Raw genomic sequence first — 27,547 nt, 5'->3', positions numbered from 1 at the left:
GAATGGTTTAACTATACATCCGTGACAGACTTTTGGGTTTGTGGTTTTCTAAATCGTAGTGATTATAATATACTCTTTGGTTTTGTAGAGTATTTTATCTGTTAATTCTTGGTCTATGTAAAGTACTGGTTATTTTCTCTTTGACGGTCAGCAGTCTGTGGCTCTGGCTCTGTGATTTGTGAACAAAAATGAAGTATCCAGTCAAATAAAAAACAATCAAGAACTGAATTGTTTTAGAAATAAGTAAATTAGGTTTAAACATTTATAAACTTTGAATTGCGAATCATAAAATAGATTGTTCAAGAAATCCTCTCCACACGTGTGTAAGTTATTCATTTTTATGAGGTTCAAGGTGTAATAAAAAAAACGTCATAGCATGAAGTGGCGCTGTGACATATTTTGTGATCGCTAATGGTTTGGTTTCCATTTCCATTTTTCAGATTGCCTCATTACGTTTGATATAACCATTACGCTCCTAAAACAAATCATTAATGTTAGTTAAGTCTGGGTCAACTAGATTAATTTAAGCCGCAAATTAAATTATTTGACGTTTGATTCTGTTTTTAACATTTTTTTTATGTCAATTGCAGATGTGAACGTGAGTGTAACAATGAAGTATTCTTGTGACTGAATGAAATACTAATATAGTGGAATATTTAGTGCGATTGAGTTCTTAGCCGTAATGATGAAAAGTACATTACCTAAAGATAAACCTGGCAAAATGAGGATCAGAGCGTTTCCCGTAAGTTTCTACAATATAAACGTAAATATATTTTAACAGCCTACAACTTGAAAATATAATCTAATCCAGCCTTTCTTATATGTCATTTAATACATTTTGAAACTAACAACAAACACAAAAAAGTTATTTATGAGAGTTCTTCTATCGTTACAATTGTACTCAAATTTTAGATGCAAATCTGTTTTAACGAAAGAGGTATAAGTAATGAATATAAAGTATATGTTTGGGCATAAATTTATTAACTAATTGGAGGGTGTAAGAGAATTAAGTTCGCTGAAGTAGCATTTTGTCAGTTCAACCACTATTTAATTAAGTAATGTAGTTAGTTAGTCTGAGCGTACAAAAAAAATTGAAAATTTATGACCTAAAACACAAAATAAAATAATGAGTAGTTAAAAAAATGGTTGAGAGGAGTTCTCATACAACAAAGGTTACATCTTTGAAAGTAGATCCACCATCTCCATTTTTTCTCAACTCTTTATGACAAAATGAAAACTATTTTCCTTTGTGGCCTTTTGAGGTCAGCATACACAACCCTACTGTGTGATGTTTATCCCAAATGTCACTTGTATCACCTATATGTATTTTTTAGCTGGTACTACCTTTTTATAATTAACAATTATTTAATATTGCAACATCAAACTGACAGGTTATAATTCAAAATTAGAAATGAAAATTCAGTTTGTTTGGAATAAAATTTTGGTATTCACTATGACAATTACAATTTTATTTGACAAGAGATAAAATTGTTTACAAGAGCATATAATTTGTTACCCAGTATATTTGTGTTTTATACTTGTGTTTTTATTTATTAAAATGTTTATATGACAGTTTTTGTATTTAATCATTTCAACATGACTAGAAAATTTCAAGTATGGAATTATTCGGAACCATATTATCAAATGTATCCTGACACATGGGTCCGTAATTATTATATAATTAAAAATGTAGTTATATGTGTGTAAACATAAAAGTATCAATGGCAACCCCACATATTAATTAATCCAATTCTGGTTATGTTGATTATATATTCTCTAGTATTCTCTTTCCTTCTGGATTCCATGAATATTAACTGTTACATGTTAGTGTTATAGGTATTTTTTTTTTGCATTCCTAAGCAGTGAATAAATATAAAATAGATTGTAGTAATTTACACTCAGTAAATCATATTGTTCTATACCAGAATTGTAATTATTTTAGATGACTATGGACTCGAAGTATGTGGAGAATATATGGAGTTTACTAAAAAATGCAATACAAGAAATACAAAAGAAGAATAATTCCGGGCTTTCCTTTGAAGAACTATATAGAAATGCATATACTATGGTTCTCCACAAATATGGGGAAAGACTGTACACAGGTTTAAAAGAGGTTGTAACCCAACATTTGGAAACAAAGGTAATAAATAGCAGCATATTTTAGACAACTTGTCAACATGAATTGTTTGTAAACCCAGCCCTTTAAAGCTTGCATGTGGATAGGACAAACAAGTAGAAAGTTTGTGAGATAACTTATGCAGACTGGGATATCTGCAACAATCAGATCCTATCCTTCAATATCAATATGAAATTATAAATGAGCAGCTGCACAAATGGACTCTAATAATTTTAGTAAGACTATGAAGAGTACAGTGAACTATATGTTTGGGCATTGGAATGGGAGATTCTACAGTGCGAGATACACCATTTTTGTTATGAGGTGGTTTTTTTTTAAATAGAAGCCACTATTCATCATCGTAAAAGCATCATCATGCTAGGTATAAGTCTTTGTAGGGAGTTCCATATTCAATGGGCTGGTGAAGCTTGTATCCAGAGACTTACTGCGATTCTCCCAACCTAATCGTAAATTTACTGCTTTTACTGGTTACAGTTCCATCAACGTGGTATCCCAGTGTCCCTAAGATCATGCTATATGCCCCAGCCAATGCCACTACTGCTTCCCACCCCATTTTCTTGTTGATAACAATAGTTCTCCAGATCTCCTCATTTCTGATTTGATCATGTTGAGATACACTGAGGATAGCTTGCACGATCTTACAATACAAATCAAAACTTGTGATAAATTTTTACACTAAAATCTTGTTTTTCTGTTAAGGTGCGTGAAGATGTTCTTAACTCTTTGCACAATGGATTCCTGCAAACACTAAATAATGCGTGGACGGACCACCAAACCAGCATGGTGATGATACGTGACATTCTTATGTATATGGACCGAGTGTTTGTGCAACAAAATGATGTTGACAATGTTTATAACTTAGGGCTCATTATATTTAGAGATCAGGTAAGTTCTGAACACATGAACTGTAGATGTTATGTTGTTTTACTTTGTCTTCTAGAGGCAGCAGCTATGCGGGTCTCTGAAGGCCCATTATCAAATAACGCAATGTTGATGTGTTATATCATGATACTATTATTAATAAAAGTGTTAATTTTTATTTTTGTATAATAAAGGAAGATAGAAGGCTATGATGACAATATTAGGATATTTATAGGCTGAATAAGAAAATGAAAAAAAAAAAATGAAGCGTTGCTAGCATGTCGGGTAGGAGCTCGACTTCCCTGTCGAGGGGTCTAGTTCTAATCCCAGCAAGCACCTCTAACTTTTTTGTGCGTTTTAAGTATTTAAAATATCACTTGCTTTAATGGTGAAGGAAAACATCGTGAGGAAACTTGCATGCCTGAGAGTTCTTCATAATGATCTCAAAGGTGTGTGAAGTCCATCAATCTGCACTGGGCCAGCGTAGTGGACTACAGCCTTAACCCCTTCTCATCGATGGTAGACCCGTGCACCGTAGTGGGGCAGTAATAGGTTGATGAAATGATGATGACGAATAACAAAATGCCATATTTGCTCTATCTAGGTAGTACGCTATGGTTGCATCCGCGATCACCTGCGACAGTCGCTTCTGGAGTTAGTGGCGCGCGAGCGGCGCGGTGAGGTGGTTGATAGGCTCGCCATACGCAATGTATGCCAGATGCTCATGGTCCTCGGAATCAACTCTCGAGCTGTCTACGAGGAGGACTTTGAGAAGCCTTTCTTGTTGCAGTCTGCTGAATTTTATAGGGTAAACTTTTATATTATATTGCTCAATTTTATAGGGTTATATTACGCCATGTATAGTGATGACAGATCAGAATACAGTTACCATCACCCCTCCATTTACGCCGAGTGCCTTTCGAGTCAACTAAGGGCATAAATCGGAGAATGACAGCAGCGTCTTGTACTGTACACCAACTCGTCTACCCAGCATGGTGGGTATGGACAGACCCGCTTATTGGGAGAGGCCTCTGGTCCAGCAGTGGACTGTTACAGGCTATTGGCTTGATTGGCTTGCTTAACATAAGTTTCGTGGAAACCAATAGATCTTTCATGTACAACTTTACACAAGAATTTAATAATATCTCTCTATAATGAATGGAAGCAGGGGTAGCCCAGTGGGGAGGAGCTCCTTTAACTTTTCTAAGTTATGTGCTTTAATGGTGAAGGAAAACATCGTGAGGAAACCTGCATGCCTGAGAGTTCTCCATAATGTTCTCAAAGGTCTGTCGAGTCCACCAATCCGCACTGGGCCAGCATGGTGGACCACAGCCTTAACCGCTTCTCATTGTGGGAGGAGACCCTTGCCCTCCAGTGGGCTAGTAATGGGTTGATTTGATAAAGATAACAGTTTTAATATTTTGCATCATGCAATAATAATAGGTATCATTTTGAATATTTTTACAAATGTTTTTGTGTATCCACAGATGAAATCACAATATGTTATTGTTTTATGTATTATTTTGATTATGTTGAATTCTATTTAATTCTTGTTAATGGCTTTTATCTATGCTAACTGGGCACAAGTAACATTCGCTAATGCCTTGTAGATAAAGAATCCATGAAGGAGAATGATAGGTGAAAATAATGAAAATTAATATGTTAATAAATGTTTTTCTTTGCCCGTAGATGGAATCTCAAAAGTTCTTGGCGGAAAATAGTGCTGCGGTTTACATTGCACGTGTTGAGGCGCGTATCAGTGAAGAGGCGGAGCGCGCACGGCACTACCTAGACGAAAGCACCGAACCGCGCGTCGTTGCGGTACTGGAGCACGAGCTTATCGAGCGACACATGAAGACCATCGTTGAGGTACCCTGCGCCGCACTTTATACAGGTTGCTTCAAAAAATACGGTTTGAGTTTGCATTTGTAGTCTTTTGTTTATGTCTTCCTTTAGATTTTCGAAAGGTTGTTGAGTGAGAACGATGAATATTAGTAACCGTTTGCCATATATTTATTAACTACTAGTGGACTTGGCAGACGTTGTCCTGCCCGGTCAAGCAGCGCCACCTACCCGATCCAATTGTGTTTTCAAACCATCCAGGAACATATTGAAATATACACACAAAATTTCATCAAAAACGGTCCAGCTGTTTTATACCAGTAGGTGACAGACACACGCACAGAAGAATTATATACATATTATTTTTATATATATATTAGTATTTTTCTCACTGTTTAAACCTTCCCCTAGACTTCCATGAAAATTTAAGATTTTAACTGGCCACATCGGTACAGCCGTTCTCAACGTTCAGTGAGACTAACAAACAGCAATGTACATTGCATATACAAGCATATATGATATGCAAATGAAAACTGAAATATAACATAACATTCTTTAGCTACATTATTTCCTGTCTTTGAGAATTATCTGTGAAACTGAAACGCTAATAGTTTTTAAGTAAAGCGCTGCCATAGTTTTTACTGAAAGAAACCAGATACAGCCCTTAGATCACATGCAAAATTAAAGTCAAGTGATTCCTGTTACTTTATTAGGTAGGTACTATGCACGTAGCGTAGGTACTATGCGCGTGTCGGTATTTTACCTTTAATCTAAGTGTTTACTCATGATAACCCTTATCATGAGTAAACACTTAGATTGTTTTGAGTTAGTTTTTATGGTAAAAAAATATGCTTCTTTTGATTTAATTTTTTTACAGCGTAATTCCTAAGGTTACTTACGCACCCTCCAACGGTATTTCGTAATTCGGTTACATGCTGTATACAGATTATAGGTAGTAGTTTTATTGAACAATTATCCTTCCACAGATGGAGAACTCTGGTGTGGTGCATATGCTGATGCACACACGCACGGTGGAGCTTGCTTGCGTGTACAAGTTACTGTCGCGCGTCAGCGAGGGGCTGCGTACGGTGGCCGACGCGGTCTCCGCCAATCTGCGCGAACAGGGCCGTGCGCTCGTCACAGACACGCACCACAACACCAACGCCATTGCCTACGTGCAAGTACGACCGCTGTTGCTAAACACGCCATTAACATGACACCTCATTATCACTATTATTGTATTAGGCCAAAGGAAATTATGAAAAGTATTGATGGTAAAAAAACTGGTAGACTTTGGCCGTTAGTTATGAATAAATAATTATACTATGACAACACACACACAGCCATCTAGCCCCAAAGTAAGAGTAGCTTGTGTTATGTGTACTAAGATGACCGATGAATATTTTTTATGAATAATAAACTTAAATACTTATAATATAAATATAAACACCCAGACACTGAAAAATATTAATGTTCAGTTGCAGACGAATAAACAAAAAAAAATATTTTAAAATCGAATTTTTTGAAATACTATATTTATTCTTTGTCTTTTTACTAGGCAGTTTGTATTTTCGAAGCAGTATATCTATATGTACTTTTTTTGATACGTCTATACTGAGATATTTTTCAGTTTTTTAATTTTAACATTTGACAATTCAAAAACAGTTTTTTTTTTATCTTTTTACCATGTTTCAGTGTAAAGTTTGTGTTTTTGTTTTGTTACAGAACCTCCTTGATCTGAAAGATAGATTCGACCATTTCCTGCACAACTCGTTCAACAACGACAAAATATTCAAACAAATGATTGCTTCCGATTTCGAATATTTCCTCAACCTTAACAATAAATCACCCGAGTTTCTTTCATTATTTATCGATGGAAAACTGAAGAAAGGTGAAAAAGGAGTAAGTAGCCAGTCATATATAATATTTGTCACAAAATCATTTAAGCAATGAAATCAGTTAACTAAACAAATATCTCATTTAAATAAGCTTTGTCGTTATTTACTTGTGAGATAAAACGACACTAATGCCCATTTTTACTTAACTTAAGAATCGCCTAAATCGAATCCCTAATGATTCAGGCAATGTCAATAGAAAAAAAAACTCAATTCTTAGGTGATAACTTTAGGTGAAAGTTATGTATGCCTAGGTATTACCTCAGATTAGGCGTTACTTATTAATGTATGGCCTTGTTCGTCGTTTGTGAAATCGGGCATAACTGTTCTATAGTCAACTCAAAGTTTGTCATAGTTTGAGTCCATAAATTATTTTATTGTTGGCCGTAGTTAATTAACTATACTTTATTGTATTTTGTTAGTTTATCCATTCTGATTAAATTATGAATATTTTGGTTTTCAACTCGCATTAAATTTATTCTAGATGAGTGAACAAGAAATCGAGGCAGTCCTGGACAAGACAATGGTTCTGTTCCGTTTCCTGCAGGAGAAGGATGTATTCGAGCGCTATTACAAGCAGCACCTCGCTAAGCGCCTATTGCTCAACAAATCTGTCTCCGATGATAGTGAAAAGAACATGATTTCAAAACTTAAGGTAAGAAAGAATTGCTTTACACTTTCATCCAATAGGGATCCACACTGTCAATTTATCTGACAGGTGAGGCATAAGCAAACCGGCTATAACATACATTTAAAATCCACAGGCTATGTTGCTGTAGCAGTCAAACGTCTTATAACTAAAATAGCCTAATTTGTCAAACATCTTAAATAATAAACCACAACACAGTCGTATAGCGTATCGATATTCATAATTAGAAACAAAAAAACAGAATAAACAATTTTTTGAAATTGTCTTGGCACTTGTGGCGCCCTCTGACTTCAGTTATGCTTGTGAATCCCCAAAGCAAATCTAAAAATAAATATTATATGAAGTAACATTTAAGATTGGAAATTAAAAATGGCGATCGATGTTTTTCAACATAACTGTTACATTATGTTTTCAACTTTTCATTATACCCCGACGTGGCGTTATATGTACTATACACAATGAGGAGGGGTTATAGGGGTTATAACCCCTCCTCATTATGGGAAGAGACCCGTGCCCTGTAGTGAGTAGGTAATGGATTAACATAAAAACGACAAATTGAATTTCCGTCTTATAGACGTTGATTAATTATAAAAATGGTAACTTATGAATATGGTTTACAACATTCCCCAGAGAGAAGGCCAGTTAAAAGACGTGGAGCCGCGGGACTTTCACTGTATAATCGGTGATGTTTCGCAAATAGAGAACACTATAAACGATTAGTCACTCTTATTCTCTCCCGCTACCTCCATATATTCTGCAAAATTCTTTACCAATTACTGTGGACATTTTCTTGTGAGTGTCCTTAAAGTTATTTAAAAGTACTTGCAGTTTATCATTCAGATATCTTGCTTAAAGTCTTTTTTCTTTTGAGCTTGTTTGTGCAATGTAGCATGTAAAGAATTTTGCAGATTTTGAATAAGACTTTAAGCAGGATAGTGGGGCAAATTCGGTTAAAAATCTAACAAGCTAAACTGACTAGTGTAAAAGTTTAAGTGCTATACTTTTTCGACGTTACCTGTTTGAATTAATGGCACCACTTTAAGTCAAGCGTCCATGAACCACCAACGTGTTGAAAAATCCTACTTATTTTTTTGGTAACTCCATGAACAATGTTTCGATTGTTCATATAAAGGAATTTACTCGATGGCTCGATGGAACACACGTAAATATTATTGACAATATTCTGGATATTGACGATAATGTTACCAATACTTCAACCCTGTATTGAAGAGTAAGTATTGGTAAAAAAAATATTGTCAGTAATATTGACTGTGTGCGGGTGGGTAGCCATCGAATAGATTTCCGCTCACGTAAGTGTTTGATGGACGCAGGAGGTTGATTTGTTTAAAGCCGATTTAGCCTCTTATAAATACTTCATTAATAAAGAGTCGTTTTACTTTTGTATCTGTGTTATTTTCGATTCTAGGACTTTGTAACCGTAACATAATTCGTAATTTACTTGAACACTGTACATGGGAGTATAATATTTCCCTTAAATTTGTCTTAAATAGACAATTAGTTTGTTTTAGTTTAGAATATTAGAAAATAAATAAGTAGGTACCTTGGTACCTACTTATTTATTTTAATAGTTGTATGTATTTTTAAAGATTGATAAAAATTGCTGGTAATTAACCATTTTAATAGTTGAAATACTTGTTTTCAGACTGAATGCGGTTGCCAGTTCACATCGAAGCTTGAGGGCATGTTCAAAGACATGACAGTCTCTAACACCATCATGGAGGAGTTCAAGGAGCATGTAATTTCATCAGGGGTGAATTTCTTTTTTTACTATAATTGTTTAATAAGTGCAGTGGACAGCTATCTATCTATCTTGTAATGAGGCCCGCTTCAGCGGATACACTTCGACCCTCCAGGATCTTTTGTGCTCTAAGTGTGGACATTACAGTGGACAGCTAGTTTAATATTATATTCAATTGAATAACATTGATACAAGAGTCATTTTTGTGCTACACACAAAATAATACATATTATATGATATATAATAAACTGCCTCGTGGGTTAAGTGTGAGTTTAACTACGGATCACGGGTGCCTGGGTTTGAATCCTGGCCAAAAACTAAGGTATTGTTTATTTTCTGCTAAAGAATTTCCAGTACAGATCAACAGCCAGTTCCAGGCCTGTGCTAGGAAATTGGTGATCTGAGATTGGTTTGGTCCGTCGGTCACGGTTATTATTATATACTTGTTATAATTATAGTCGTTAAATCCTACCAATCTGCATTTGAGCAGTGGGTCTATGCTCTAAAACCGTATCTAATATGTGAGAGGAGGCCTGTGAGACATTAGTAGCTAATGATTTAGATGATGTCGCTTATACTGTATCATATATGTTTAACAGACAAATCTGCACGGTGTAGACCTATCAGTGCGCGTGCTTACCACCGGCTTCTGGCCAACGCAGAGCGCCACGCCCAAATGTAACATCCCCATTCCGCCACGAACCGCCTTCGAAGTCTTCAGATCGTAAGTATTACCATAGAAAGGTTCTCATACAGAGTTCCGGCGAAGCCATCTAGACAGAGCAATTGCGCTGTAAGTGCAGGGATCAAAACACCTATACTGGCCTCTGTAGTAAGGGACCTACACTTAGACTCTATAAAATGTATAAATGTCCCGCGCCATATTCCCAGACACTAATAGTAGTCTAGGCAGATTCGCTGCAATTAATCGTCTACTGAATAGTTACAACAACCTGGCCGACCCTGACATTGAACGTCGTCGCTAGCTATGGGCCTCATAAGAAGGCTCAGAGTCACTCAGCGAGCGATGGAAACAGCTATATGTTAGGTGTATCCCTACGTGATCAAATCATAAATTAGGAGATCCGTAGAAGAACTAAAGTTACTGACATAGCTCAACGAGTCGGGAAGATGAAGTGGTAATGGGCGGGGTTCCAAGGTGTTGGAGTGGCAACCCGGCACCGGTAAACGCAGTGTTGGTCGATCCCCAACCAGTTGGACAAGTCGACATCAAGCGAGTCGCGGGGATACAAGCTTACAAGCGGCCCAGAATCGTGAAGTTTAGAACGCCCTACAAAATACCTATATCCAGCAGTGGACGTCAATCGGTTGACTTTGTTAACGAGTTTAAGCTGTTAATAATTTGACGCCATCATCAATTTTGTTTCAGATTCTATCTAGCAAAACATTCAGGGCGACAGCTGTCCTTACAGCCGCAACTAGGCAGTGCGGACTTGCACGCGACGTTCCGAGCGCAAGTAGCGACTGCCTCCCCTCCCCGCTCCCCGCCCGACGCCACCGCTGCCCCCGCGCCCGCGCCCCGCCGGCACATCATACAAGTGTCCACCTTCCAGATGTGTGTGCTGCTACTCTTCAACAAGCGTGAGCGGTTTACGTACGAGGTAAGAACCCCCTCGGGCATTAGTATTATTGATTTTATACTTCTCTTGGAGGGTCACGATAAGAATCAATTTGTCCGAATGAGACGAGTTTCCTCTCCGACGACGACGACGAGTAGTATTGTACCTGTGTTTTATTGTGTTGTTTTTGTTTATAATTTAATTTCTGTTGGGTGTACAATAAAGTGTATTTTCATTTCATTTATCCTGCGCAATTACAAAGCTAGGTCAAACTTGGTATTGTATTCATCATATCAACCCATTACCGGCCCACTACAGGGTACGGTTCTCGTCCCACGATGAGAAGGGGTTAAGGCCGTAGTCCACCACAAAAGCCTAGTGCGGATTGATGGACTCCACAAACCTTTGAGAACATTATGTAGAACTCAGGCATGCAGGTTATATTTTAATTACTTAAAACGCACATAACTTAGAAAAGTTAGAGGTGCGGGCTTGGATTTGAACTCTGGCTCCACTGGGCTATCACCGCTTCATAGTATTGTTATATTACAGTGTTAATATCATTTAAGTGAAAATTAGTTCACTTTACACTATTAGTGAATATTATAGAAATTTAAATTTAAAATTTCTATATGCATTTAAAATTTATAAAATTGATAATTCCTCCAGGTGTAGGTAAAACACTAATGAAAATTATAAAAAAGCAATGTATCATTTCTTGTTTCAAATTGTCTCATTGTATTATGGACCTTTGAAAAAGTTGATCGAAACTGCAACGTTTCCTACTAGAGGACGCTCTAAGACTGATGTGAAAGGCATATACTAATTTCGGCATCGACGGTAGGAGAGCTGGAGAAAGCGCTCAGGCCGCGATTGACAGGTTCAAATCCTGTCGGTTCCGAAAAATTTTTATTTGCATTTTCAATTAATAAAATTATAATACGTCCAAGTGTAGGTAAAAACACTAATAAAAATTATAAAAAGCACTGTCGTTGTTTTAGGAAATACTGAATGAGACTGACATCCCCGAGAAGGACTTAGTGCGCGCACTGCAGTCACTGGCCATGGGCAAGCCCACGCAGCGAGTTCTCATCAAGCATCCCAAGACCAAGGAGATTGAACCCTCGCACCAGTTTTACGTCAACGACGCATTTACATCAAAGTTACATAGGTATGAAAGTACAGGGCATCGAAAGGAGTGGGATGCGAAAAAAATCCGCATTTTAACTATTTGAAAGTATTGGTTTATTCCATTTATACTGCCGTACCCTTATTAGATACTAAAAGTTACTAAATACACTGCTATTATCACACTTGTATCAAACATGAGCTTTATGCTCTCAATTCGAGGCCGACACAAGTCACCCATGTCGATGTTGTCTCGATATGGCATTGGAAGACCCTAAAGCCACGCTTCTTATCCTTTCCGAGGGGGATTTCGAGAAATGACATATATCTTACATAACGAGTTTGAAGCTTCTAATAATTATAGTTCGGATTAGTATGGAATTATTTCAAGATTAGTTGTTCAAAGTGAAAGTCAAACATTTCTTTATTCAAATAGACACATAGATTGCACTTTTGATGCGTACATTACATGTAAAATATGACATAGGAGTGACTTGATGGCGATAAATAAATAAATCACTTAAAACTAAAGCTACGAGGATTCCAAACGCGCCCTGGTCTAAGAAGCCTACAACATTTTTTTTTTTTGTTGTCACAATCTCACATTGAAAAACTATTAAAGAAGCAACCTGGTTACAGCAATAATTTACACCCAAGCATTTTTATCGTTGACGTAGTCTTTAATACTATAATAGAATAATAGGAAAATTCAAATTGTCACGCCTGTAATACAGAGTTAAGATCCAGACAGTAGCGGCAAAGGGCGAGTCGGAGCCGGAGCGACGCGAGACTCGCAACAAGGTGGACGAAGACCGCAAGCATGAGATAGAGGCCGCCATCGTGCGCATTATGAAGGCCAGAAAGAAGATGGCGGTAAGATTTTATTTTAAGGTTTTTTTTTAGTAATGACGGACCAAGCAGATGGCCCTCCTATTGGTTAAGGGAAAAACCATCGCCCATAAACAGAGAAGTATATAAATAAATATACTACGCCACTTCACACTACACACATCGCAATCTAGCCCGAAAGTATGGAGGGTAGAGGTAAAGAGAGTCATCTTATATGGGAGAAAAGTTGAAAAAGTGTCCAGTTGTATGCGCTAAATAACAGTTCAAAAATCCTCCACAATGGCGCTGGTGGATGCACAGGGTATGGTATGAATGTAGCAATCGTAGATGAATTGAAGTATGCCGAGTTAAAAAATTTAATGTCATTATCGACTAAAGTAGTTAATTATTGAGAATTTCAACAACTTACGTTGTACAAAATATTGTGGTAAATATAACCTTACTTCCTTGTTTATTTTTCAAGCCTACTCTTAACAATATTTATATTTGGCGCTTCTTTGAAGAGTTACCTTGATGCAAATGTGGCGCCATCCTAATTTAATACATTTTGACGACACTTTTTCATATACACAGATGATCCTCCTTACCTCTACCCTCCATACCCGAAAGTAACAGTTGCTTGTGCTTTGGCTTATTATTATATGACTGACGAATATTTTTATTAATAATTTACATAAATACTTATTACTTACACATGAACACCCAGATTAATGCTAGTTAAAACCTTTAATACTTAAACACTTCAAAATTCAAAAGTCCACTTTTTTGTTTATAAAAACTAATATGTTGTCTTAAAAATACTATATTGTTATAAATATATTGTGAAGCTGCAGTAAGTATGCCTATTTCTTTAAACTTCTCACGGAGGGATTCGTGTGATTTAAGTTTATATATTGACCGTACAGCGCTTCACTGCACCAATCGGCCGGAAATGGTAAGACTTATGACGAAAATGTTTCAGCACACTTTACTGGTGGCGGAGGTCACCGAGCAATTGCGCGCACGATTCTTGCCGTCGCCCGTAATCATCAAAAAGCGCATCGAAGGGCTGATCGAGCGTGAATACCTAGCGCGCACGCCCGACGACCGCAAGGTCTACACCTACGTCGCATAGGTGGGTAACACCACCACTCAGGTATATGATCACAGCGATCACTCTCCCGCGACCCCTGTTTACATTTATGGGGTTATTTTGGCCCAGGACCTCGCGCACTAGAAATCTAAGTACAAGACGCAAACAATACGTTAGCGCGCTAAAATCTTGGGCATCCGATCTCAGTCGTAGTAGTGAATGACGTTACTGGTGCTTATCCGCACCACAAGATAATTATCTCTACTTGTCACTTGTATTTTTTTCTACAGAGATAGACGATATAATTGGTAGAGATAACTCTCTCGTGGCGCACAGCACGTGCTAGCCCTACTTTTTACGCAAAAAAAAAAAAACACTAGTATCTGGACTATGCCTGCTAATAGAACGAACGCCCAAAAATTATTTCAATGAATTTATTCCAAAATCTTCATTATAGACTAAAGTCTATTGAGTTGAATATTGAGTAGTGCTATCCTGTTCCTACTCTTCTTTATCGATAAGGATGGCTCGACTGACTTCATTATTTAATCCAAAGATTTTGGTATAAATTGATTGTAAATTTTGAGCGTAATTGACCAAGTGCGCGATAAAATGAATTTCTTTATATGACATCCAATTTAATGCGAACAGTATTTTTGGATTTGGATTTCTAGTGCGTGAGATCCATTGAGACCAAGCGCGTTATGGTTTAAAACGGCGCGACGGATGGTAAAGGCATATTGCGTATGAAGCGGGCCGAAACGGTTTTTTGAACAGCGAACAAATGCGTTTTTACCGATCGAGCGATCTTACTTGTCTGTAGCCATTCGTGGCTTACTTAAATCCGGCCAGCTTAGATCGCGCGTTAAATACGCTAGTCGCGCCACTTGTACCATTGCCACAAATCAGTTACGATTTGTTTAAATTAGTGTTTTAAACGGTTTAAGACACTGGTTCACTTTAAATGCGCGCCTAGAAGTGCGTCGAGCACGCCACACTACTCTGTGCGTTAGGGTCTCCCCACATATATAAACGCGGAATTGGCTTGAACCGTTCTGTTCACTTTATTAACATAGTATCAAGTGTGAAAACAACAGCAAGAGGTCGTCGTATCGCCCAACACTGTTTTCACTGCCCTTTATATTTTTTCCGATTTAAATCGATTTCGCATCGATAGATGTGGGGAGCACTTTGGCCGTGTTTTATGACGTCATTCGAATTCAGAGTAATGAACCATAAAATGGAAATATGCGTACTTGATCGCGTACTTGATACGCGTAGTTGATCGCTTCAAGAAAAATATGCGTGTCGATATTATTTGCACACGCTCCGATTCCCTAAACCACATCTGCATCTGTAGGTTAAGGAACTACATATTGCGTAATTCTCTGATCATAAATTTTCATTAAATTCATTAAACTATGCCCTCTTTCCTAACGATCCTAGTTCCGTGCTTTAGCTGCTAACTTTTCGAAATGAAATCGGATGAAACTGTGCCGTTATGTAACTGCCCGTAAAGGTCGGCAGATTCGATCCTAAGGACGCCGGCTGGGGCAGTGCAAGTATATCTTGCGGAAAACTGATAACAGTTAAAAATATCTTGGATCTCTATTTGGAATTTGTTTTTTTATAATGCAAGCATCTATTATAATAAAAAGTCGAGTATAGTGAAAAAGATGATTCAGAATAATTTACTATTAGCTTCTAGGTGCGTTATGTTACGATAGATTATTTGACATCTGAGGAATATTTTAATTAATTTATGATATACAACGTGTAAATGAAAACCGAAATAATACTTCAGAGGCTTTAAAGGTACATTATCGCTGAGACTTATCTTCGAAACCAAAACGCTAATAGTTTTCGAGTAAATCATTGTCATAATTTTTACTGAAAGAAATCAGCTACAGCCCTAAAATCACATGCGAAAGTAAAATCAAGTGACTCCTGACACTTTATTGGTTAGGCACGTGTCTGTCTTTTATCTTCATTAGGGTTGCCATGAATAAACACTAAAGGTTTTGAATTAGTTTGTATGGATAAATAAATATGCTTCATTTGATTAATTATCTTTACAGGGTGATTCCTTATGATATATTCTTATGCACCCTACAACAGTATTTCTTAATTCCATTACACGTTGTATATAAAATATAGTTTAAGTATGGTGTCCAATTGGTATTGAAAAATGAGCCTAATATGAGTTGAAAAAATATTTCCTAGTTATCGTTAAGTTATACTCTCATCACTTAGAAATGCTCACAAATGTAAACGAATATTTTCTTATGTAAGTGACAAATTAAACCTAAGTACAGATTGATTTGTAATCACTGTAAAAAATATTGTATATATACAAAAAAAATATTGTCGCTTTAGTCTGATCGTTTACATGTGTACTATAAGTGTTCCTTATAATTTCCTAGAGTAGTTCTGTTAAATTAAATTCTCTTTTATAAAAACTATGTTTCATTGCATCTTCTTATCATCATTTAATTGAATTCCATTCATTTAATTTTATAATTTTATCATCGCGTGTATTTTCAAACTTATTATTGTAAACATAACAAATATATACATATATTATATTTTACTATTTGTTGCCCGCCAAGGCATGGAAATTTTGATCCTTTGATTTGATTGATTTATTCTCTGACCCCTTAAAAAAATGTCGATTTCTTGTTCTTGAAAAACAAAAAAGATAAAGTTATGGGTTTTATTTTCAGGCCAACTCATCGAGATCTTTGAAGTTTGAATGCCAAGTTAAAGTGATAGAAATAACAAAAGTATTTAAATTATTTCAAAATAAAAATTATTAGTTATTACACAGTTATTTTATTTGTAATACATAATAACAATACACAAAAATAATATTATTATTTGAAGTTTTATGAGGCTGCACTTATTAGATGCTAGTGGGAAAAAGAAATCCTTAGGTAATTTAAAATCAAAGTGTATTCCAATGTACTCGTGAAAAGTTGGTTTACTCACGTCGATAAAATTCGCATCAATCGTTATAACAGTTGACAAATCATCGATACTGAATGTCTTATTCATTGTTGTGCTGTCGACTCTGGCACTTATTATTTTATTTACTTCTTTATTAGCATCATTTGTGTCCGCAAAGGCTATTATAAAGGCAATCCTTGTTATTAGGTTGTAGCAAAGCAATTTAGAATCCTTAGGATGATATTCTCCATAAATGTTGCTTTTATTAAATGTTTCCAGTCTGACCCAGTTTTTATCAGCCACATCTTGTGGGTTTCCATATGGAGCAATCAATATATTTGATCGGAGTCCGTACAATTCATCAATTCTGGCCTGAATTTTCTGGCATATTTCTGTTCCGTTGTATGTAGTAAAGTTTTGTCTAAAATATGCCCGACATTTTAATCGTTTATTATGACCAAACATTACAATGTTGTGTGTTAAATTTGTGACCACACATCGACCATCTCTGTTGTAGGGCATTAAAAGATAATTACTTCTTGCAACACTGCTGTTGAAAAACTTTGCCGTATGATTGCTTTCAGATAATGATATGATGATAGGTAGGCCTCTGATATATCCAGGATTTCCACTGAATTTGACAATGTTTTCTATGGAGTAGTTTCCCAAATAAAAGTTTACTGCAATTTCCTGAAGAACAAACTCTTGGGCCATGGAGATTGTGCGAACGTGGAATTTAACAATTACTCTTTTTATTAGTGAAACATTGCAATAGAATTCATATTCAATTCTGACAGCAATGTTATTGCAATGGCTCTCTGAACATCTGGGTTCGTGCAATTCTTTGTTATATTTAATACATTTATGTTCGTCACATGAAAGTAATGTCAAGTTTATGCAGTGCAGTGTTGTACAATCCTATAAATAATACTATTACAAATAATACATTTGTCACTAAAGTATACATTTATTTGTAGCGATATAGGAGATGCTTTTGTTAATAGAAGTTCACAATGATCAGTTCGTGAACTTAGGCTTTCAGTTTATCAGCTAAGTTCACGAATTCCTAAGCCCAAAATTTGGGTCATTAAAAGATTTTAATTAGAAACTATACTGTTATCAGGAAATTCTATTTAGTTTTGGTTTATTATTTATTTACTTAAAAATTAAAAAAAGTTTTTTAGAACTATACAGTTCTGTAAAAGTGGACTGCGTAATTTCATAAATTTTTCATTTTAATTGAAGTCAAGAATAATGGATTTATCCGTAGAAAGTGGAAGAAGAAATCGGTAGAGGAAAATGTCATTAAAATAGCATCATTATTTACCATTTTTGTACTATTCAGTGTGATTTCTATCGGGCTCACAACTTTTGCCCTCACAAAACTCTTGATAACGTCTAACATGTGTAGATCCTTTAATTTTACGTAACATTTTACGTAATCATTTCTTAGAAATTCTATTGCCTTGTAACCATTGCAGTATTCATTCGTTACGGTTATTGGGAGTTCTAAAAAAAGTGGTAGCCTTTAAATCAATAACGCAACAAATAGTCGAAAATCTAGTAAATAACTTTTTATTAATTTGGATCAACAAAAAGCTTGTATACAATTACCAAACAGCTGAACTCATTTTTGAATGATCCGAACCAATAAATAATTGATTTTGATCAATCACAGGTCTCCTTACCTAAAGAATCAATACTGTCATTTGTCACCATCCATATCGGTTGGCCGATAGAGTAAAGATTTTTCGTAAACTTAATATTTTTGCTCTTTTTCTTTGTGACGTGCCATTTTAAGCGGTTGTTGGGATCCAAACTATATAACTGTAAAAAAATGTAAATAATAATAATCATCATCATATCAACCCATTACCGGCCCTCTATAGGGCACTGGTCTCATCCCACAATGAGAAGGGGTTAAGGCCGTAGTCTACCACGCTGGACCAGTGCGGATTGGTACACCTTTGAGAACATTAGGGACAACAATGTTCATTAGGACTCCGAAACAAGTGAAGCAAGTGGCAAGTATTTTAATTGTTTAAAACGCAGAAACCTTAGAGATTTTAGAGAAAAGTTAGAGATGCGGGTGCTAGGATTCGAACTCGCCCTCCCGAAAGTGAAGTCGAAATCCTACCCACTTGGCTAGCTAATAAGTATACTGATAAATGGAAAATTTCATTGTGTGTAGGTACATTTTTAGTCTACAAGCTCATTATTTTATCGAAATAATTGTAAACGTGTCCATTGATGCATACATACCGTCGTTTTAGATGGCTTCCCTTTTTCCGGCAAGTTAGCTTTTCCAATACAGAAAAGGTATCCAAATACATCGCTCTGTAACTGTTTGTTGCAAGTCAATTGAGATGAACACATGTGTAAATAATCTATGTTAGGAATCTCGCACTCTTGCTCACTATCTTCACAATGTTTTAAGACACTTTTATCTTGATCCGAGCAATCATTGTCACAACAGCAATTAATATCACAAGCTTTGTACTGGAAATAACAAGAAATAGTATGATTATAGTAAGTACTTACTTACACTCCGAATGCTGAAAGTAAATTAATTTTTAAGACTGCTATTTGGTGTTTATTAAAATAATTAAAAATAATATGTTGAATTAAATACTCCCATAACCATAATGACGCTTTCGAGCATTCATTAAAAAAAGTACAAGAGTAAAAGAGTTCTGTTTTACTAAACCACAAATTCATAATTTTATACTGAAACTAAATGCTTGGTTATTTACTTAGTCACATTTTAACAACTTACCAAGAGATTGCAATAACATTCATTTGTACTTTTTTTCTTTGGTGTTACTATTGGTCTAATGGTTGATGGTATTTTATCAAAAAAAGTCATTTCAGTAACATTATCAAACTCTGGACTACTCATAGTAAAGAGCGTTTCTGTTACTAAATCACTGTCTGTCACAGATTCATTCTCATCATACAGTAATTCAAATACTGTGCTTGCTAAATCGGTTGTGCTAGTTAATGGAGATTCTGTTAAGGAATCATTATTATACTTAATCTGTAACTTACTCTTGACTTGGATTTTATTATTCTCAGTGCGGTAAAATAGTGCATGAGGTTTTCGCTTTATAGCATGAAATAAGTCACTTAAATTTTTTGCAATGGGTTTCTTTGTATCGATTTCTCTGTCATCAACTTTTATTTGTCCATTTATAAAATTCATCAGACAGAATTGTATAATTAAAGACATAAGTGTAAAACAGAGATAGGTGATTGGCTTCATTTTTACTTATATTCAACACCAAACTGGTTAAAATTTCTTAAAACAATGTACACTTTTAATTCTATGTCTCCTTTTGATTGAGTGTTCAACTTAAACCTGTAAAGAGTTAATAAATAATATAATTTTAATATCACATTGCGAAAAATAATCAAATCAAAAATGCTTTATTCTAAAAGATCTATCACAGGCGCCTATGAAACGTTGATGGTTTTTTTTTCATTACTGTGCGTTGATAGCTTTATTAATTACCTTGAAACTAAAGCTATTAGGGTAAATGCATTTAGAAAAATTTGGAAAATCCAAAAGTGCACGACTCATTAATAAAATAGCTATCCAATTATTTGACAATAAATAACGAAAAAAAAAACACACGAGTCGTGCAAAATAAAAAGAAAAAAAAAAAAATTAAATACCTGTACTAGGAAATTGATGCACAGGCGCCCCTGGTGGAATAAAATGTACATAATATCTATAGATATAGATATATCACCATCCATGTTAATTTTACATGGATATATATAGATATACAGTCTTGCAGTTTACGCTTTTTATTAATTGCAATTAAACTACACTGAATTAATTAATCATTCGCATTCAGTGACCTACAATCGTCGATTAGATTTTTTTTTAAAATTTAACTCAAATAATGGATTTTTTCACAAGTTAGAGTGTTTTCGGGTTTCACACATGACGGACAGGAAATTTTTTTGACCTTTTTGGTGTTTTTTTCCAATTCTATTGCAGTAAATCAATTTTTTAAAAGTATGGAATTAATCTCTATTAAATTATCTCGACAATAGTATGCAAAATATCTTGATTCCGTGAACTAACAAGGCTATAATAATAAAAATAGCCGCCGAAATGAGGCGAAAAAAATTTTTTTCGTGAGTCGAGAGAAAAAATGAGTCGTGCAAAATAAACGTAATTTTCTTAAAATCATAGATTTCTCAGTTGGATGCAACATTAAACCAAGACATGGATGGTGTGATGTTTGTAATGATTGTATCATGCATAAGGTATTTGTAATGATAGCTGACTAGCTGCCAGTTCAGTTAATATAGAAGAAAGAAATTGATTCTCGAAACTAGTTTTTTTTTAACTACAAGTTAACTTTTCACTTCAGTCTCATGGTGTTATATAATGTCTAAGCTGGCAGATCAACCTGGTGGAGGTGTGGAAGTTATATTAAATCTAATACCCCTAATAAGTTTCTACGCTGCATCGTACCGGAACACTAAATCGTTGGTAAGTCTTTGTTGGTAGGGTGGAAACTATTTACGACCGAAGCCTCCCATCAGACCATACATACCAGGGATAATTGAGAAATTTTACCAGGCACCAGGGAGGATGGTTTCACTATAACCCCACTAGCTAATATGTGACATATATAATATAGGTTACAAGTTATAGTAGTGAGTTTGTTACAAACCAAATTGGCGCCAATACAAGTTAGCTACTAGAATTGCTTCGCGCACGTGGACGTGGTGATACCGAATATTGAATTCTGCGCATCGAAAAATACGAAGTTCGAGAAGTCATATAGTTTGATTCGGACTATATACAAAGCTATCTACATAACAAACCTGTCACAGCCTAAATTAATAATATCCGTCTGCGTAAGCTGGTGTGTTCCACCGATAAATATCTGCCTTAATTTATCAGTTACAGTTGTTGCAGCAGGGACCCAACATGGCACTTGTATATCATGCTGTCCAGGTGCTGCAGGTATACTACAGGAGCCGTAGCCCACAACCCATGAACGTCCAATTGAATCAAGACAATAAACCTGCAAAATTATCTTGGGCCATCCTGGCATATTTGTAAAATATTAATTAAAACAACCTTAGCTTATTTAGCCTAGTTTAGAGCTACAACTGATATGCTGTCGTTAAGTTGACCATTGAAATGTTTCGGACATAGAGATTTTAAAAGTTTAGAGTCTTACAAATAAGTTTAGCAAAACGTCGGAATAGAAGTTGAATGAAGTTTTGGCAAACTTAAACTGACAGCGTCTTTCTTATGTTATAGCGTGAAAAAAACGCTGGAATTATTCCGTCGTTATGCCACGTTTATTTATAAGGCCCATAACTACCCTAGACGTCACTAATCTTCCTTGACGATTATGGTGTTGTTTTGGTTTTACTACGTCCAAAATTTTATTGCTCCAAATCGTAGTCGCTAAATATTGGCTCAAATTCACGCAGGGCGCTAAGGAGAGAGCAAGATAGGCTCGGAGTACGTAGCTACGTGAACGCTGGAGTTTCAAGGTGCTGGAATAGCAACTTCGCAAAGGTAAAAACCACGTTGGTAAACACTCGATTTCGTGTACAGACGACATCAAATGAGTCACAGGGAGCAAGTTACATCCAGCAGGGGGTTGATATGATGATGATCAAGTTGGCAAAAATTAAAGGTGTCACCAACCAAAACCACTGCAATTTAAGGCCTTTGCATACCATATTGACTCGACAAAATTTCAGTTGTGAGTGGTGTTGCATGCACACACATTACACTCATTACACACTACTTTGATACAAACATTTTGAAATTTGACTTTTCCCATAACAAAAGACATTTCAATGCTTTAATTTCAGTTGAATCGGTGGACGTTTAAACCACGATTCATGTTTCAGAGTGCCGTAAACGCACTTCGCCATTGGCGCATAAACATGATTTGTCGGAGGGAGGATTCACACACCGTACTTTTATTTATATTATTATATATTTACTAGCTGTTGACTGTTTGACTTGGTCCGCGCTTGTTTTGGGTTTTTAAAAATATTCTGGAATGCAAAATCTTTATAAAAAAAAAAATCTCTCTACTCCTCCGAAATAATTTACACGTGATAAGAGAGGTGTTAAAGTAACGGGGACCGCACAATTCAATATAGACTACATCTCCAATTGACACTTGCTATCTAGCGACATCACAGTCAATCGGTAACTTGCCACCGATTGAAAAAATAACTATAGCTGCAGACACAATTATGAGATTTTACTTATTACTGATAAGTGGTAATGAAACACATATTTATAAAGAATGTATTCCTTTTGCTAATAAAACCAAGCTATCACTAATTGCAATTTTACAATTTAACTGTTTTATAAAATATTTTCTCAATCAACTTACCTTGAATTCCTTTGCTAACGTAATGTACATCTATAGGTTGGCTCCAAACCACGCAATTCTTATGATCAGCTCTAGCCGAAGAAGTTTGACCCTCAGAATATCCAGATACAAGAGTCCAATTTGGGCCTGTAAAAAAATCAATAGTGAACCAAGTTGCAAAGGGGTTTCATTATAAACCTTAAAAACCCACCAGCTTGAAATGAGTACCGACAGAATAAGGAATACGGTTCATTAAAGTTATAAGCACACTGTAATTGACCTAAGATGTGTATTTCTGCCATTAGAATTAAAAAAGAAACATAGTGACAAACAAAATATTCGATAGCTACATTTGGATATTTCGGAATTCAGAGTTGTTTGGTTGTTTGTTTATGATTACGTGTAACCATGGCAACGCGGAACGCCATGTTTGTATTCTCTTTGGCGGACGGACCAACGGATCATGATTTATATAACTTACAGATTAACTGGCTGTACAGGGCTCTAGGTTCTAGTAGTTTTACTGTCATTACATATCTATATATACTTTAAAGTGCCTTTCTATGCTTACGAATAATTGGATCTGCCTTCTAATAAGCTGCACAAAGTAACATTAGTATTATTTATTTAAACGACGCGGCTTATTTCAGTCAAAGCTTTTTTTAAATCTTAAATTATGTTTTGTTTGTACGGGCTTAATTTTTAATGCACCTTCCACAGGCAGGTAAAGAATTGCATAGGAATACGTATATTTTTATTACGGAAATCTTACCCTAAGGGGGCTAAAATGGGCTGCAAGATGATGAGTTCCGTGTTTTTAAAGCTAGGGACAAAGCAGCGCAACAGATTTCTCATTTCTTTCAGAGGAAGCTCTTTTATGGAAGTAAATGAAACGGCTGTATCCAGCGGTTTCCTGTTCACGCTTTTCATCTGTTCATAATCCATAAGTTGGCTACCGAAACTGCCATATAGGTCCCACAGGACAAGAGATCTCAGTGCCCTGACTGAATTTCTTTGAATTGAACACTTCCACCAAACGCGACAAGAGAAAATAAAGAAACTATAAATTCCTGCCCTGCCGGGGATCAATCTGGACATCCGCTTATACCTACACCCACGGTGCTTAGCACTGCGCTAGGGAGCTCCTCAATATACGACAACATACCTACTTTTGGGATTATTTATACTTTGTCATTAGTACCTACCTACCTATAATTTGCATTTAAACAATATACACTGCAATAATGATACATAAGATTTATTAAAACAAAAATACTATAAAATATTATTCTACTAATATGGTATCGCGTGCACTGGCATATAAAAGCCTTACAGAATCACAATATCCAACTCCTCGGCGTAAACTTGTTACGACGACGTAGGCATCGCCTGCACGTAATATTCTCTTAGCCTTGCAGTAATCAAGAGCAGCGTGGATTCGTGATTCAACTTCCAAGATCCAACTACTCTTGGCTGCTTCAAAGTAATGCATTGCCCGGACACCTCTCCAGAAACGAAGTTGTCTAGCTGTGTGACAAGTTCTAGTGACTGCAACGATTGAGCAAGCAGGCTTAGCATGCGATAGCATCTTTGCAGTACGACCAGAATTAGTAAGGCAAATAATAACAACAGAACGAGATCGCGTAGCTAATTCTACTGCGCTAACACAAATCGCCTTGGTAGGCTCTTCAAGAGGACTCTGCATTAATTCCAGATTGCCGTATATTTTAGGCTGCCACAATATTCTTTCGGCTTGCCTGCAAATAACAGCAGCAGCTGCTATACATTGTTCCGCCATTCGAACCACATCGTAGGAGGGGGCAAATTTTGTCAAAGGCGAATCATAATGCAGTTCTAAAGAAAGTACATCGGCACCATCCAAAACCAAATTAGCAATATCAGTTACACATAATGTAGGTATTTGTTCATTTATGACAGCCTTACATATACATGGTTTACCAGCGTTATTGCATTTGGATACTATAACTTTTTGAGCTATAAATATTTTCTCTACCGGTAAATCTGTACTTAAAATGCATCTATCAATAAATATGCCATCCGCTTCTGTTACTAGCTGATCGATATTGTCCAATCCTAGTACGGAGTCAATACATGCAAAGACAAGAATATGCTTTCCTTTCTCGGAAAGAATAGACCGTACGTGGCGAATATCTTGTGCAGTTTGTGAATTTGGAACTAAAACTGCATCAATATCAAAAGCTATAGCCCATGCTATCTGATCTTCCGTATATTCAAATGGTTGTTGTAAGGAATCAGGTGAAATAGAGTCGGCACTTTCATGATCTTTTTTATTTGTACTATCGCATTCACGAGGAACTTTTGACAACCGAACCGTCATTTTCGCTCCAATTGTACCTCCAATGGCTATTTTACATTCAATAGAATCATCACCCACTGCTAAAATTATTAATTTAATTTTTCCAGAACTAAGACTATCAATAAACAAAATATCGCCATGCTGCAAATCGGTCAAATGGTCGTAGCCGATATATACGCATTCTGTTGTCCCGCATTCTCGCCAACTCGGGTCTGCAGTTAACCTAATAGTTTCATTTTGTATGAGTTCAACCATTGTTTTAGGACCTCCTTTAAGGTCACCAGTAGTTATGTCAGGCCCTCTAACATCTACGATCAAAGCCAAAGGATAAACGTATTCTAACTCGGCACTATAGTTGTACACAGCTTGTCGGATGCTTTGGATTAAGTGAGAGCAAGATTCTGGTTCTAAGTCGCGCAGACTTAATCGCGCTACAGTCATACCCGAAGCTATAAGTCTCTGTATTACCGCTGGTTCTCGGTTATTCATTCCAATTTCACACATAAGTCCAGTTTGAAGTTCTTCGCACGGATTTTCATGAATATTTAAGTTGCAGTAATGCTTCAACAGTGTTGCTTCTATTGGGGCTTCCTTCTCTTTTAAGCTAGGTAGTGATTCAAGGGGAATGTGCCAAGGTAGTGACATTTTCATGTAGTAAAAGCTAAACGTTTTTAAATAATGATACAAAATATTATGGAGTCATATAAATTTTAATTCAAACAAATTTTAAGCAAACGAGCTTTGCAACAATCATTCTTTCAAAAAAATGTTCATTTGGCTACTTTTGACACAATTTGTTTAGTTTTAAATTAAATTGGAAAATCTTGCTTACAGCCAACTCTTTCAAAATGACATATTGTACCTACCTCCTATATTTGACTATAATTTTTAAGAGTAGGTAGGTACCTTAAAGTATTGCCTCCTATCTTCACAATCCTTTCCTATCTTAGTAATTAAAATACAGTTGGGTACTTATTTCAATTACACAAGTTAATTTTATCTATCAAGCCTAACCTAATATATATACTAATCAAAATTAGAAGATATCACAGCTGGGCACAGTACTACTCTTTCCGCTGTTCCAATGTGGATTGGTGGGCTTTATCACATGTTATACGTGAGTTTTAGCCCTATCCGGAACTTAAAATTATATTCCATTTTTAAAACAACTTTGTGACAAGGTTCGGCTACCCGTAGGTTGTATATTTTTTTTTTGATTTCATCATTTTTTCATCTTCTTCAGATATATAATTTTTATGATGAAGTGAGTATGACATTTTAATCAACCTTATATTGACCTTTCATTATAGAAATTGGTATTTAAATTATTAAAATAATTATATTTCCTGTAAAAATAGGCAACCGGCACAGATTTAAGAACAAACAGAAACTGACGTAATTATTATTTTACCTCTAATGTTCTAAACCGATAACGTTTACCATAAAATGGGGAAAATGGTAAAAAGTTTTTGGACTAGCAACATTCCGCGGCTGTGAAGTGAGACGTGCGCGGGGCGTTTTCACTGTTTTTGAACACAATGCCAGTGCATTGTGCATGCAACACTCATGCGTGCAATAATGGCTGAATGCTTGTTCTATAATTCTGTGGCAACCGGACACTAATTTCAAAAAAATCTAATATGTATATAAAAAAAAATGTAAGTACGTTACATGAAACGATTATCCAATTAATATTTATTTACAAAAATAAATTTACAAATAAAACAAAAATAATCTTATTTTTATGTACGATTCACACCTAACAAAACATCGTTACCAACGCGTGACGTCATCTGTGTGTAAGCAACAAAGACCAGATCTAAATAATACTGACAAAGAATTCAAAGGTAATAGAAGTATTAAAATCCAAATGATCCTTCGCCATTTCAACTTTCAACCATTTCGTGGAAAAATAATTAATTTGATATGGAGTAATAACAGAAGTATTTTTTTTAATCTTATACTAACACCACCTATAATGTGATTTTTACTATAATATAGAAAATTTCAAAAAGCAATCTGATTACTCGGTCGCTTTATTTAGACACAGATGACGCTGTCACGCGGTTTGATCTGACTGTTTACGCGGCAATTTTAAAAATATATTTTTAAAGCCTGTT

General features: G+C 35.8%; 4 protein-coding genes across 7 annotated transcripts; 1 reads left to right on the top strand and 3 right to left on the bottom strand.

Moving 5' to 3' along the window:
• The first annotated feature begins 154 nt into the window (after window positions 1-154).
• Window positions 155-16,594, top strand: LOC120636683 (cullin-3). Of its 3 annotated transcripts, none has more exons than XM_039908263.1 (16): window positions 155-323; window positions 591-742; window positions 1,943-2,140; window positions 2,837-3,022; window positions 3,603-3,806; window positions 4,688-4,867; window positions 5,827-6,021; window positions 6,566-6,742; window positions 7,220-7,390; window positions 9,048-9,155; window positions 9,743-9,867; window positions 10,534-10,765; window positions 11,725-11,894; window positions 12,586-12,724; window positions 13,662-13,814; window positions 16,496-16,594. In XM_039908263.1, the coding sequence occupies exons 2-15, from the start codon at window positions 683-685 to the stop codon at window positions 13,812-13,814; spliced, it is 2,298 nt and encodes a 765-aa protein (XP_039764197.1). In that variant the 5' UTR covers window positions 155-323; window positions 591-682; the 3' UTR covers window positions 16,496-16,594. The 3 variants fall into 3 exon arrangements, with proteins under 3 accessions (XP_039764197.1, XP_039764207.1, XP_039764189.1); XM_039908273.1 differs by lacking the exon at window positions 155-323 and adding an exon at window positions 418-493; XM_039908255.1 differs by lacking the exons at window positions 155-323; window positions 591-742 and adding an exon at window positions 1,516-1,662.
• Window positions 15,454-19,939, bottom strand: LOC120636982 (tectonic-1-like). Its single transcript, XM_039908560.1, has 6 exons — window positions 19,767-19,939; window positions 18,981-19,217; window positions 18,407-18,545; window positions 18,046-18,227; window positions 16,672-17,636; window positions 15,454-15,511 (listed from the first exon to the last, which is right to left on the bottom strand). Exons 1-6 carry the CDS (start codon window positions 19,809-19,811, stop codon window positions 15,454-15,456), a joined length of 1,626 nt encoding a protein of 541 aa, XP_039764494.1. The 5' UTR covers window positions 19,812-19,939.
• Window positions 19,880-23,455, bottom strand: LOC120637439 (B9 domain-containing protein 2). Of its 2 annotated transcripts, none has more exons than XM_039909283.1 (4): window positions 23,301-23,455; window positions 23,111-23,236; window positions 21,564-21,789; window positions 19,880-20,076 (listed from the first exon to the last, which is right to left on the bottom strand). In XM_039909283.1, exons 1-4 carry the CDS (start codon window positions 23,389-23,391, stop codon window positions 19,983-19,985), a joined length of 537 nt encoding a protein of 178 aa, XP_039765217.1. In that variant the 5' UTR covers window positions 23,392-23,455; the 3' UTR covers window positions 19,880-19,982. The 2 variants fall into 2 exon arrangements, with proteins under 2 accessions (XP_039765217.1, XP_039765219.1); XM_039909285.1 differs by having other exon boundaries at window positions 23,318-23,368.
• Window positions 23,456-24,374: 919 nt separating this feature from the next.
• LOC120637137 (pyruvate kinase-like) lies at window positions 24,375-26,280 on the bottom strand. Its single transcript, XM_039908800.1, has one exon. It carries the CDS (start codon window positions 26,076-26,078, stop codon window positions 24,375-24,377), a length of 1,704 nt encoding a protein of 567 aa, XP_039764734.1. The 5' UTR covers window positions 26,079-26,280.
• Window positions 26,281-27,547: the final 1,267 nt, after the last annotated feature.

This window comes from Pararge aegeria, chromosome 3 (genome assembly GCF_905163445.1).
Source record: "Pararge aegeria chromosome 3, ilParAegt1.1, whole genome shotgun sequence".
In the NCBI taxonomy this organism is placed as follows: Eukaryota; Metazoa; Arthropoda; class Insecta; order Lepidoptera; family Nymphalidae; genus Pararge; species Pararge aegeria.
Note: the sequence above shows the minus strand (reverse complement) of the source record. Positions and strands in the feature narration are given on the sequence as shown.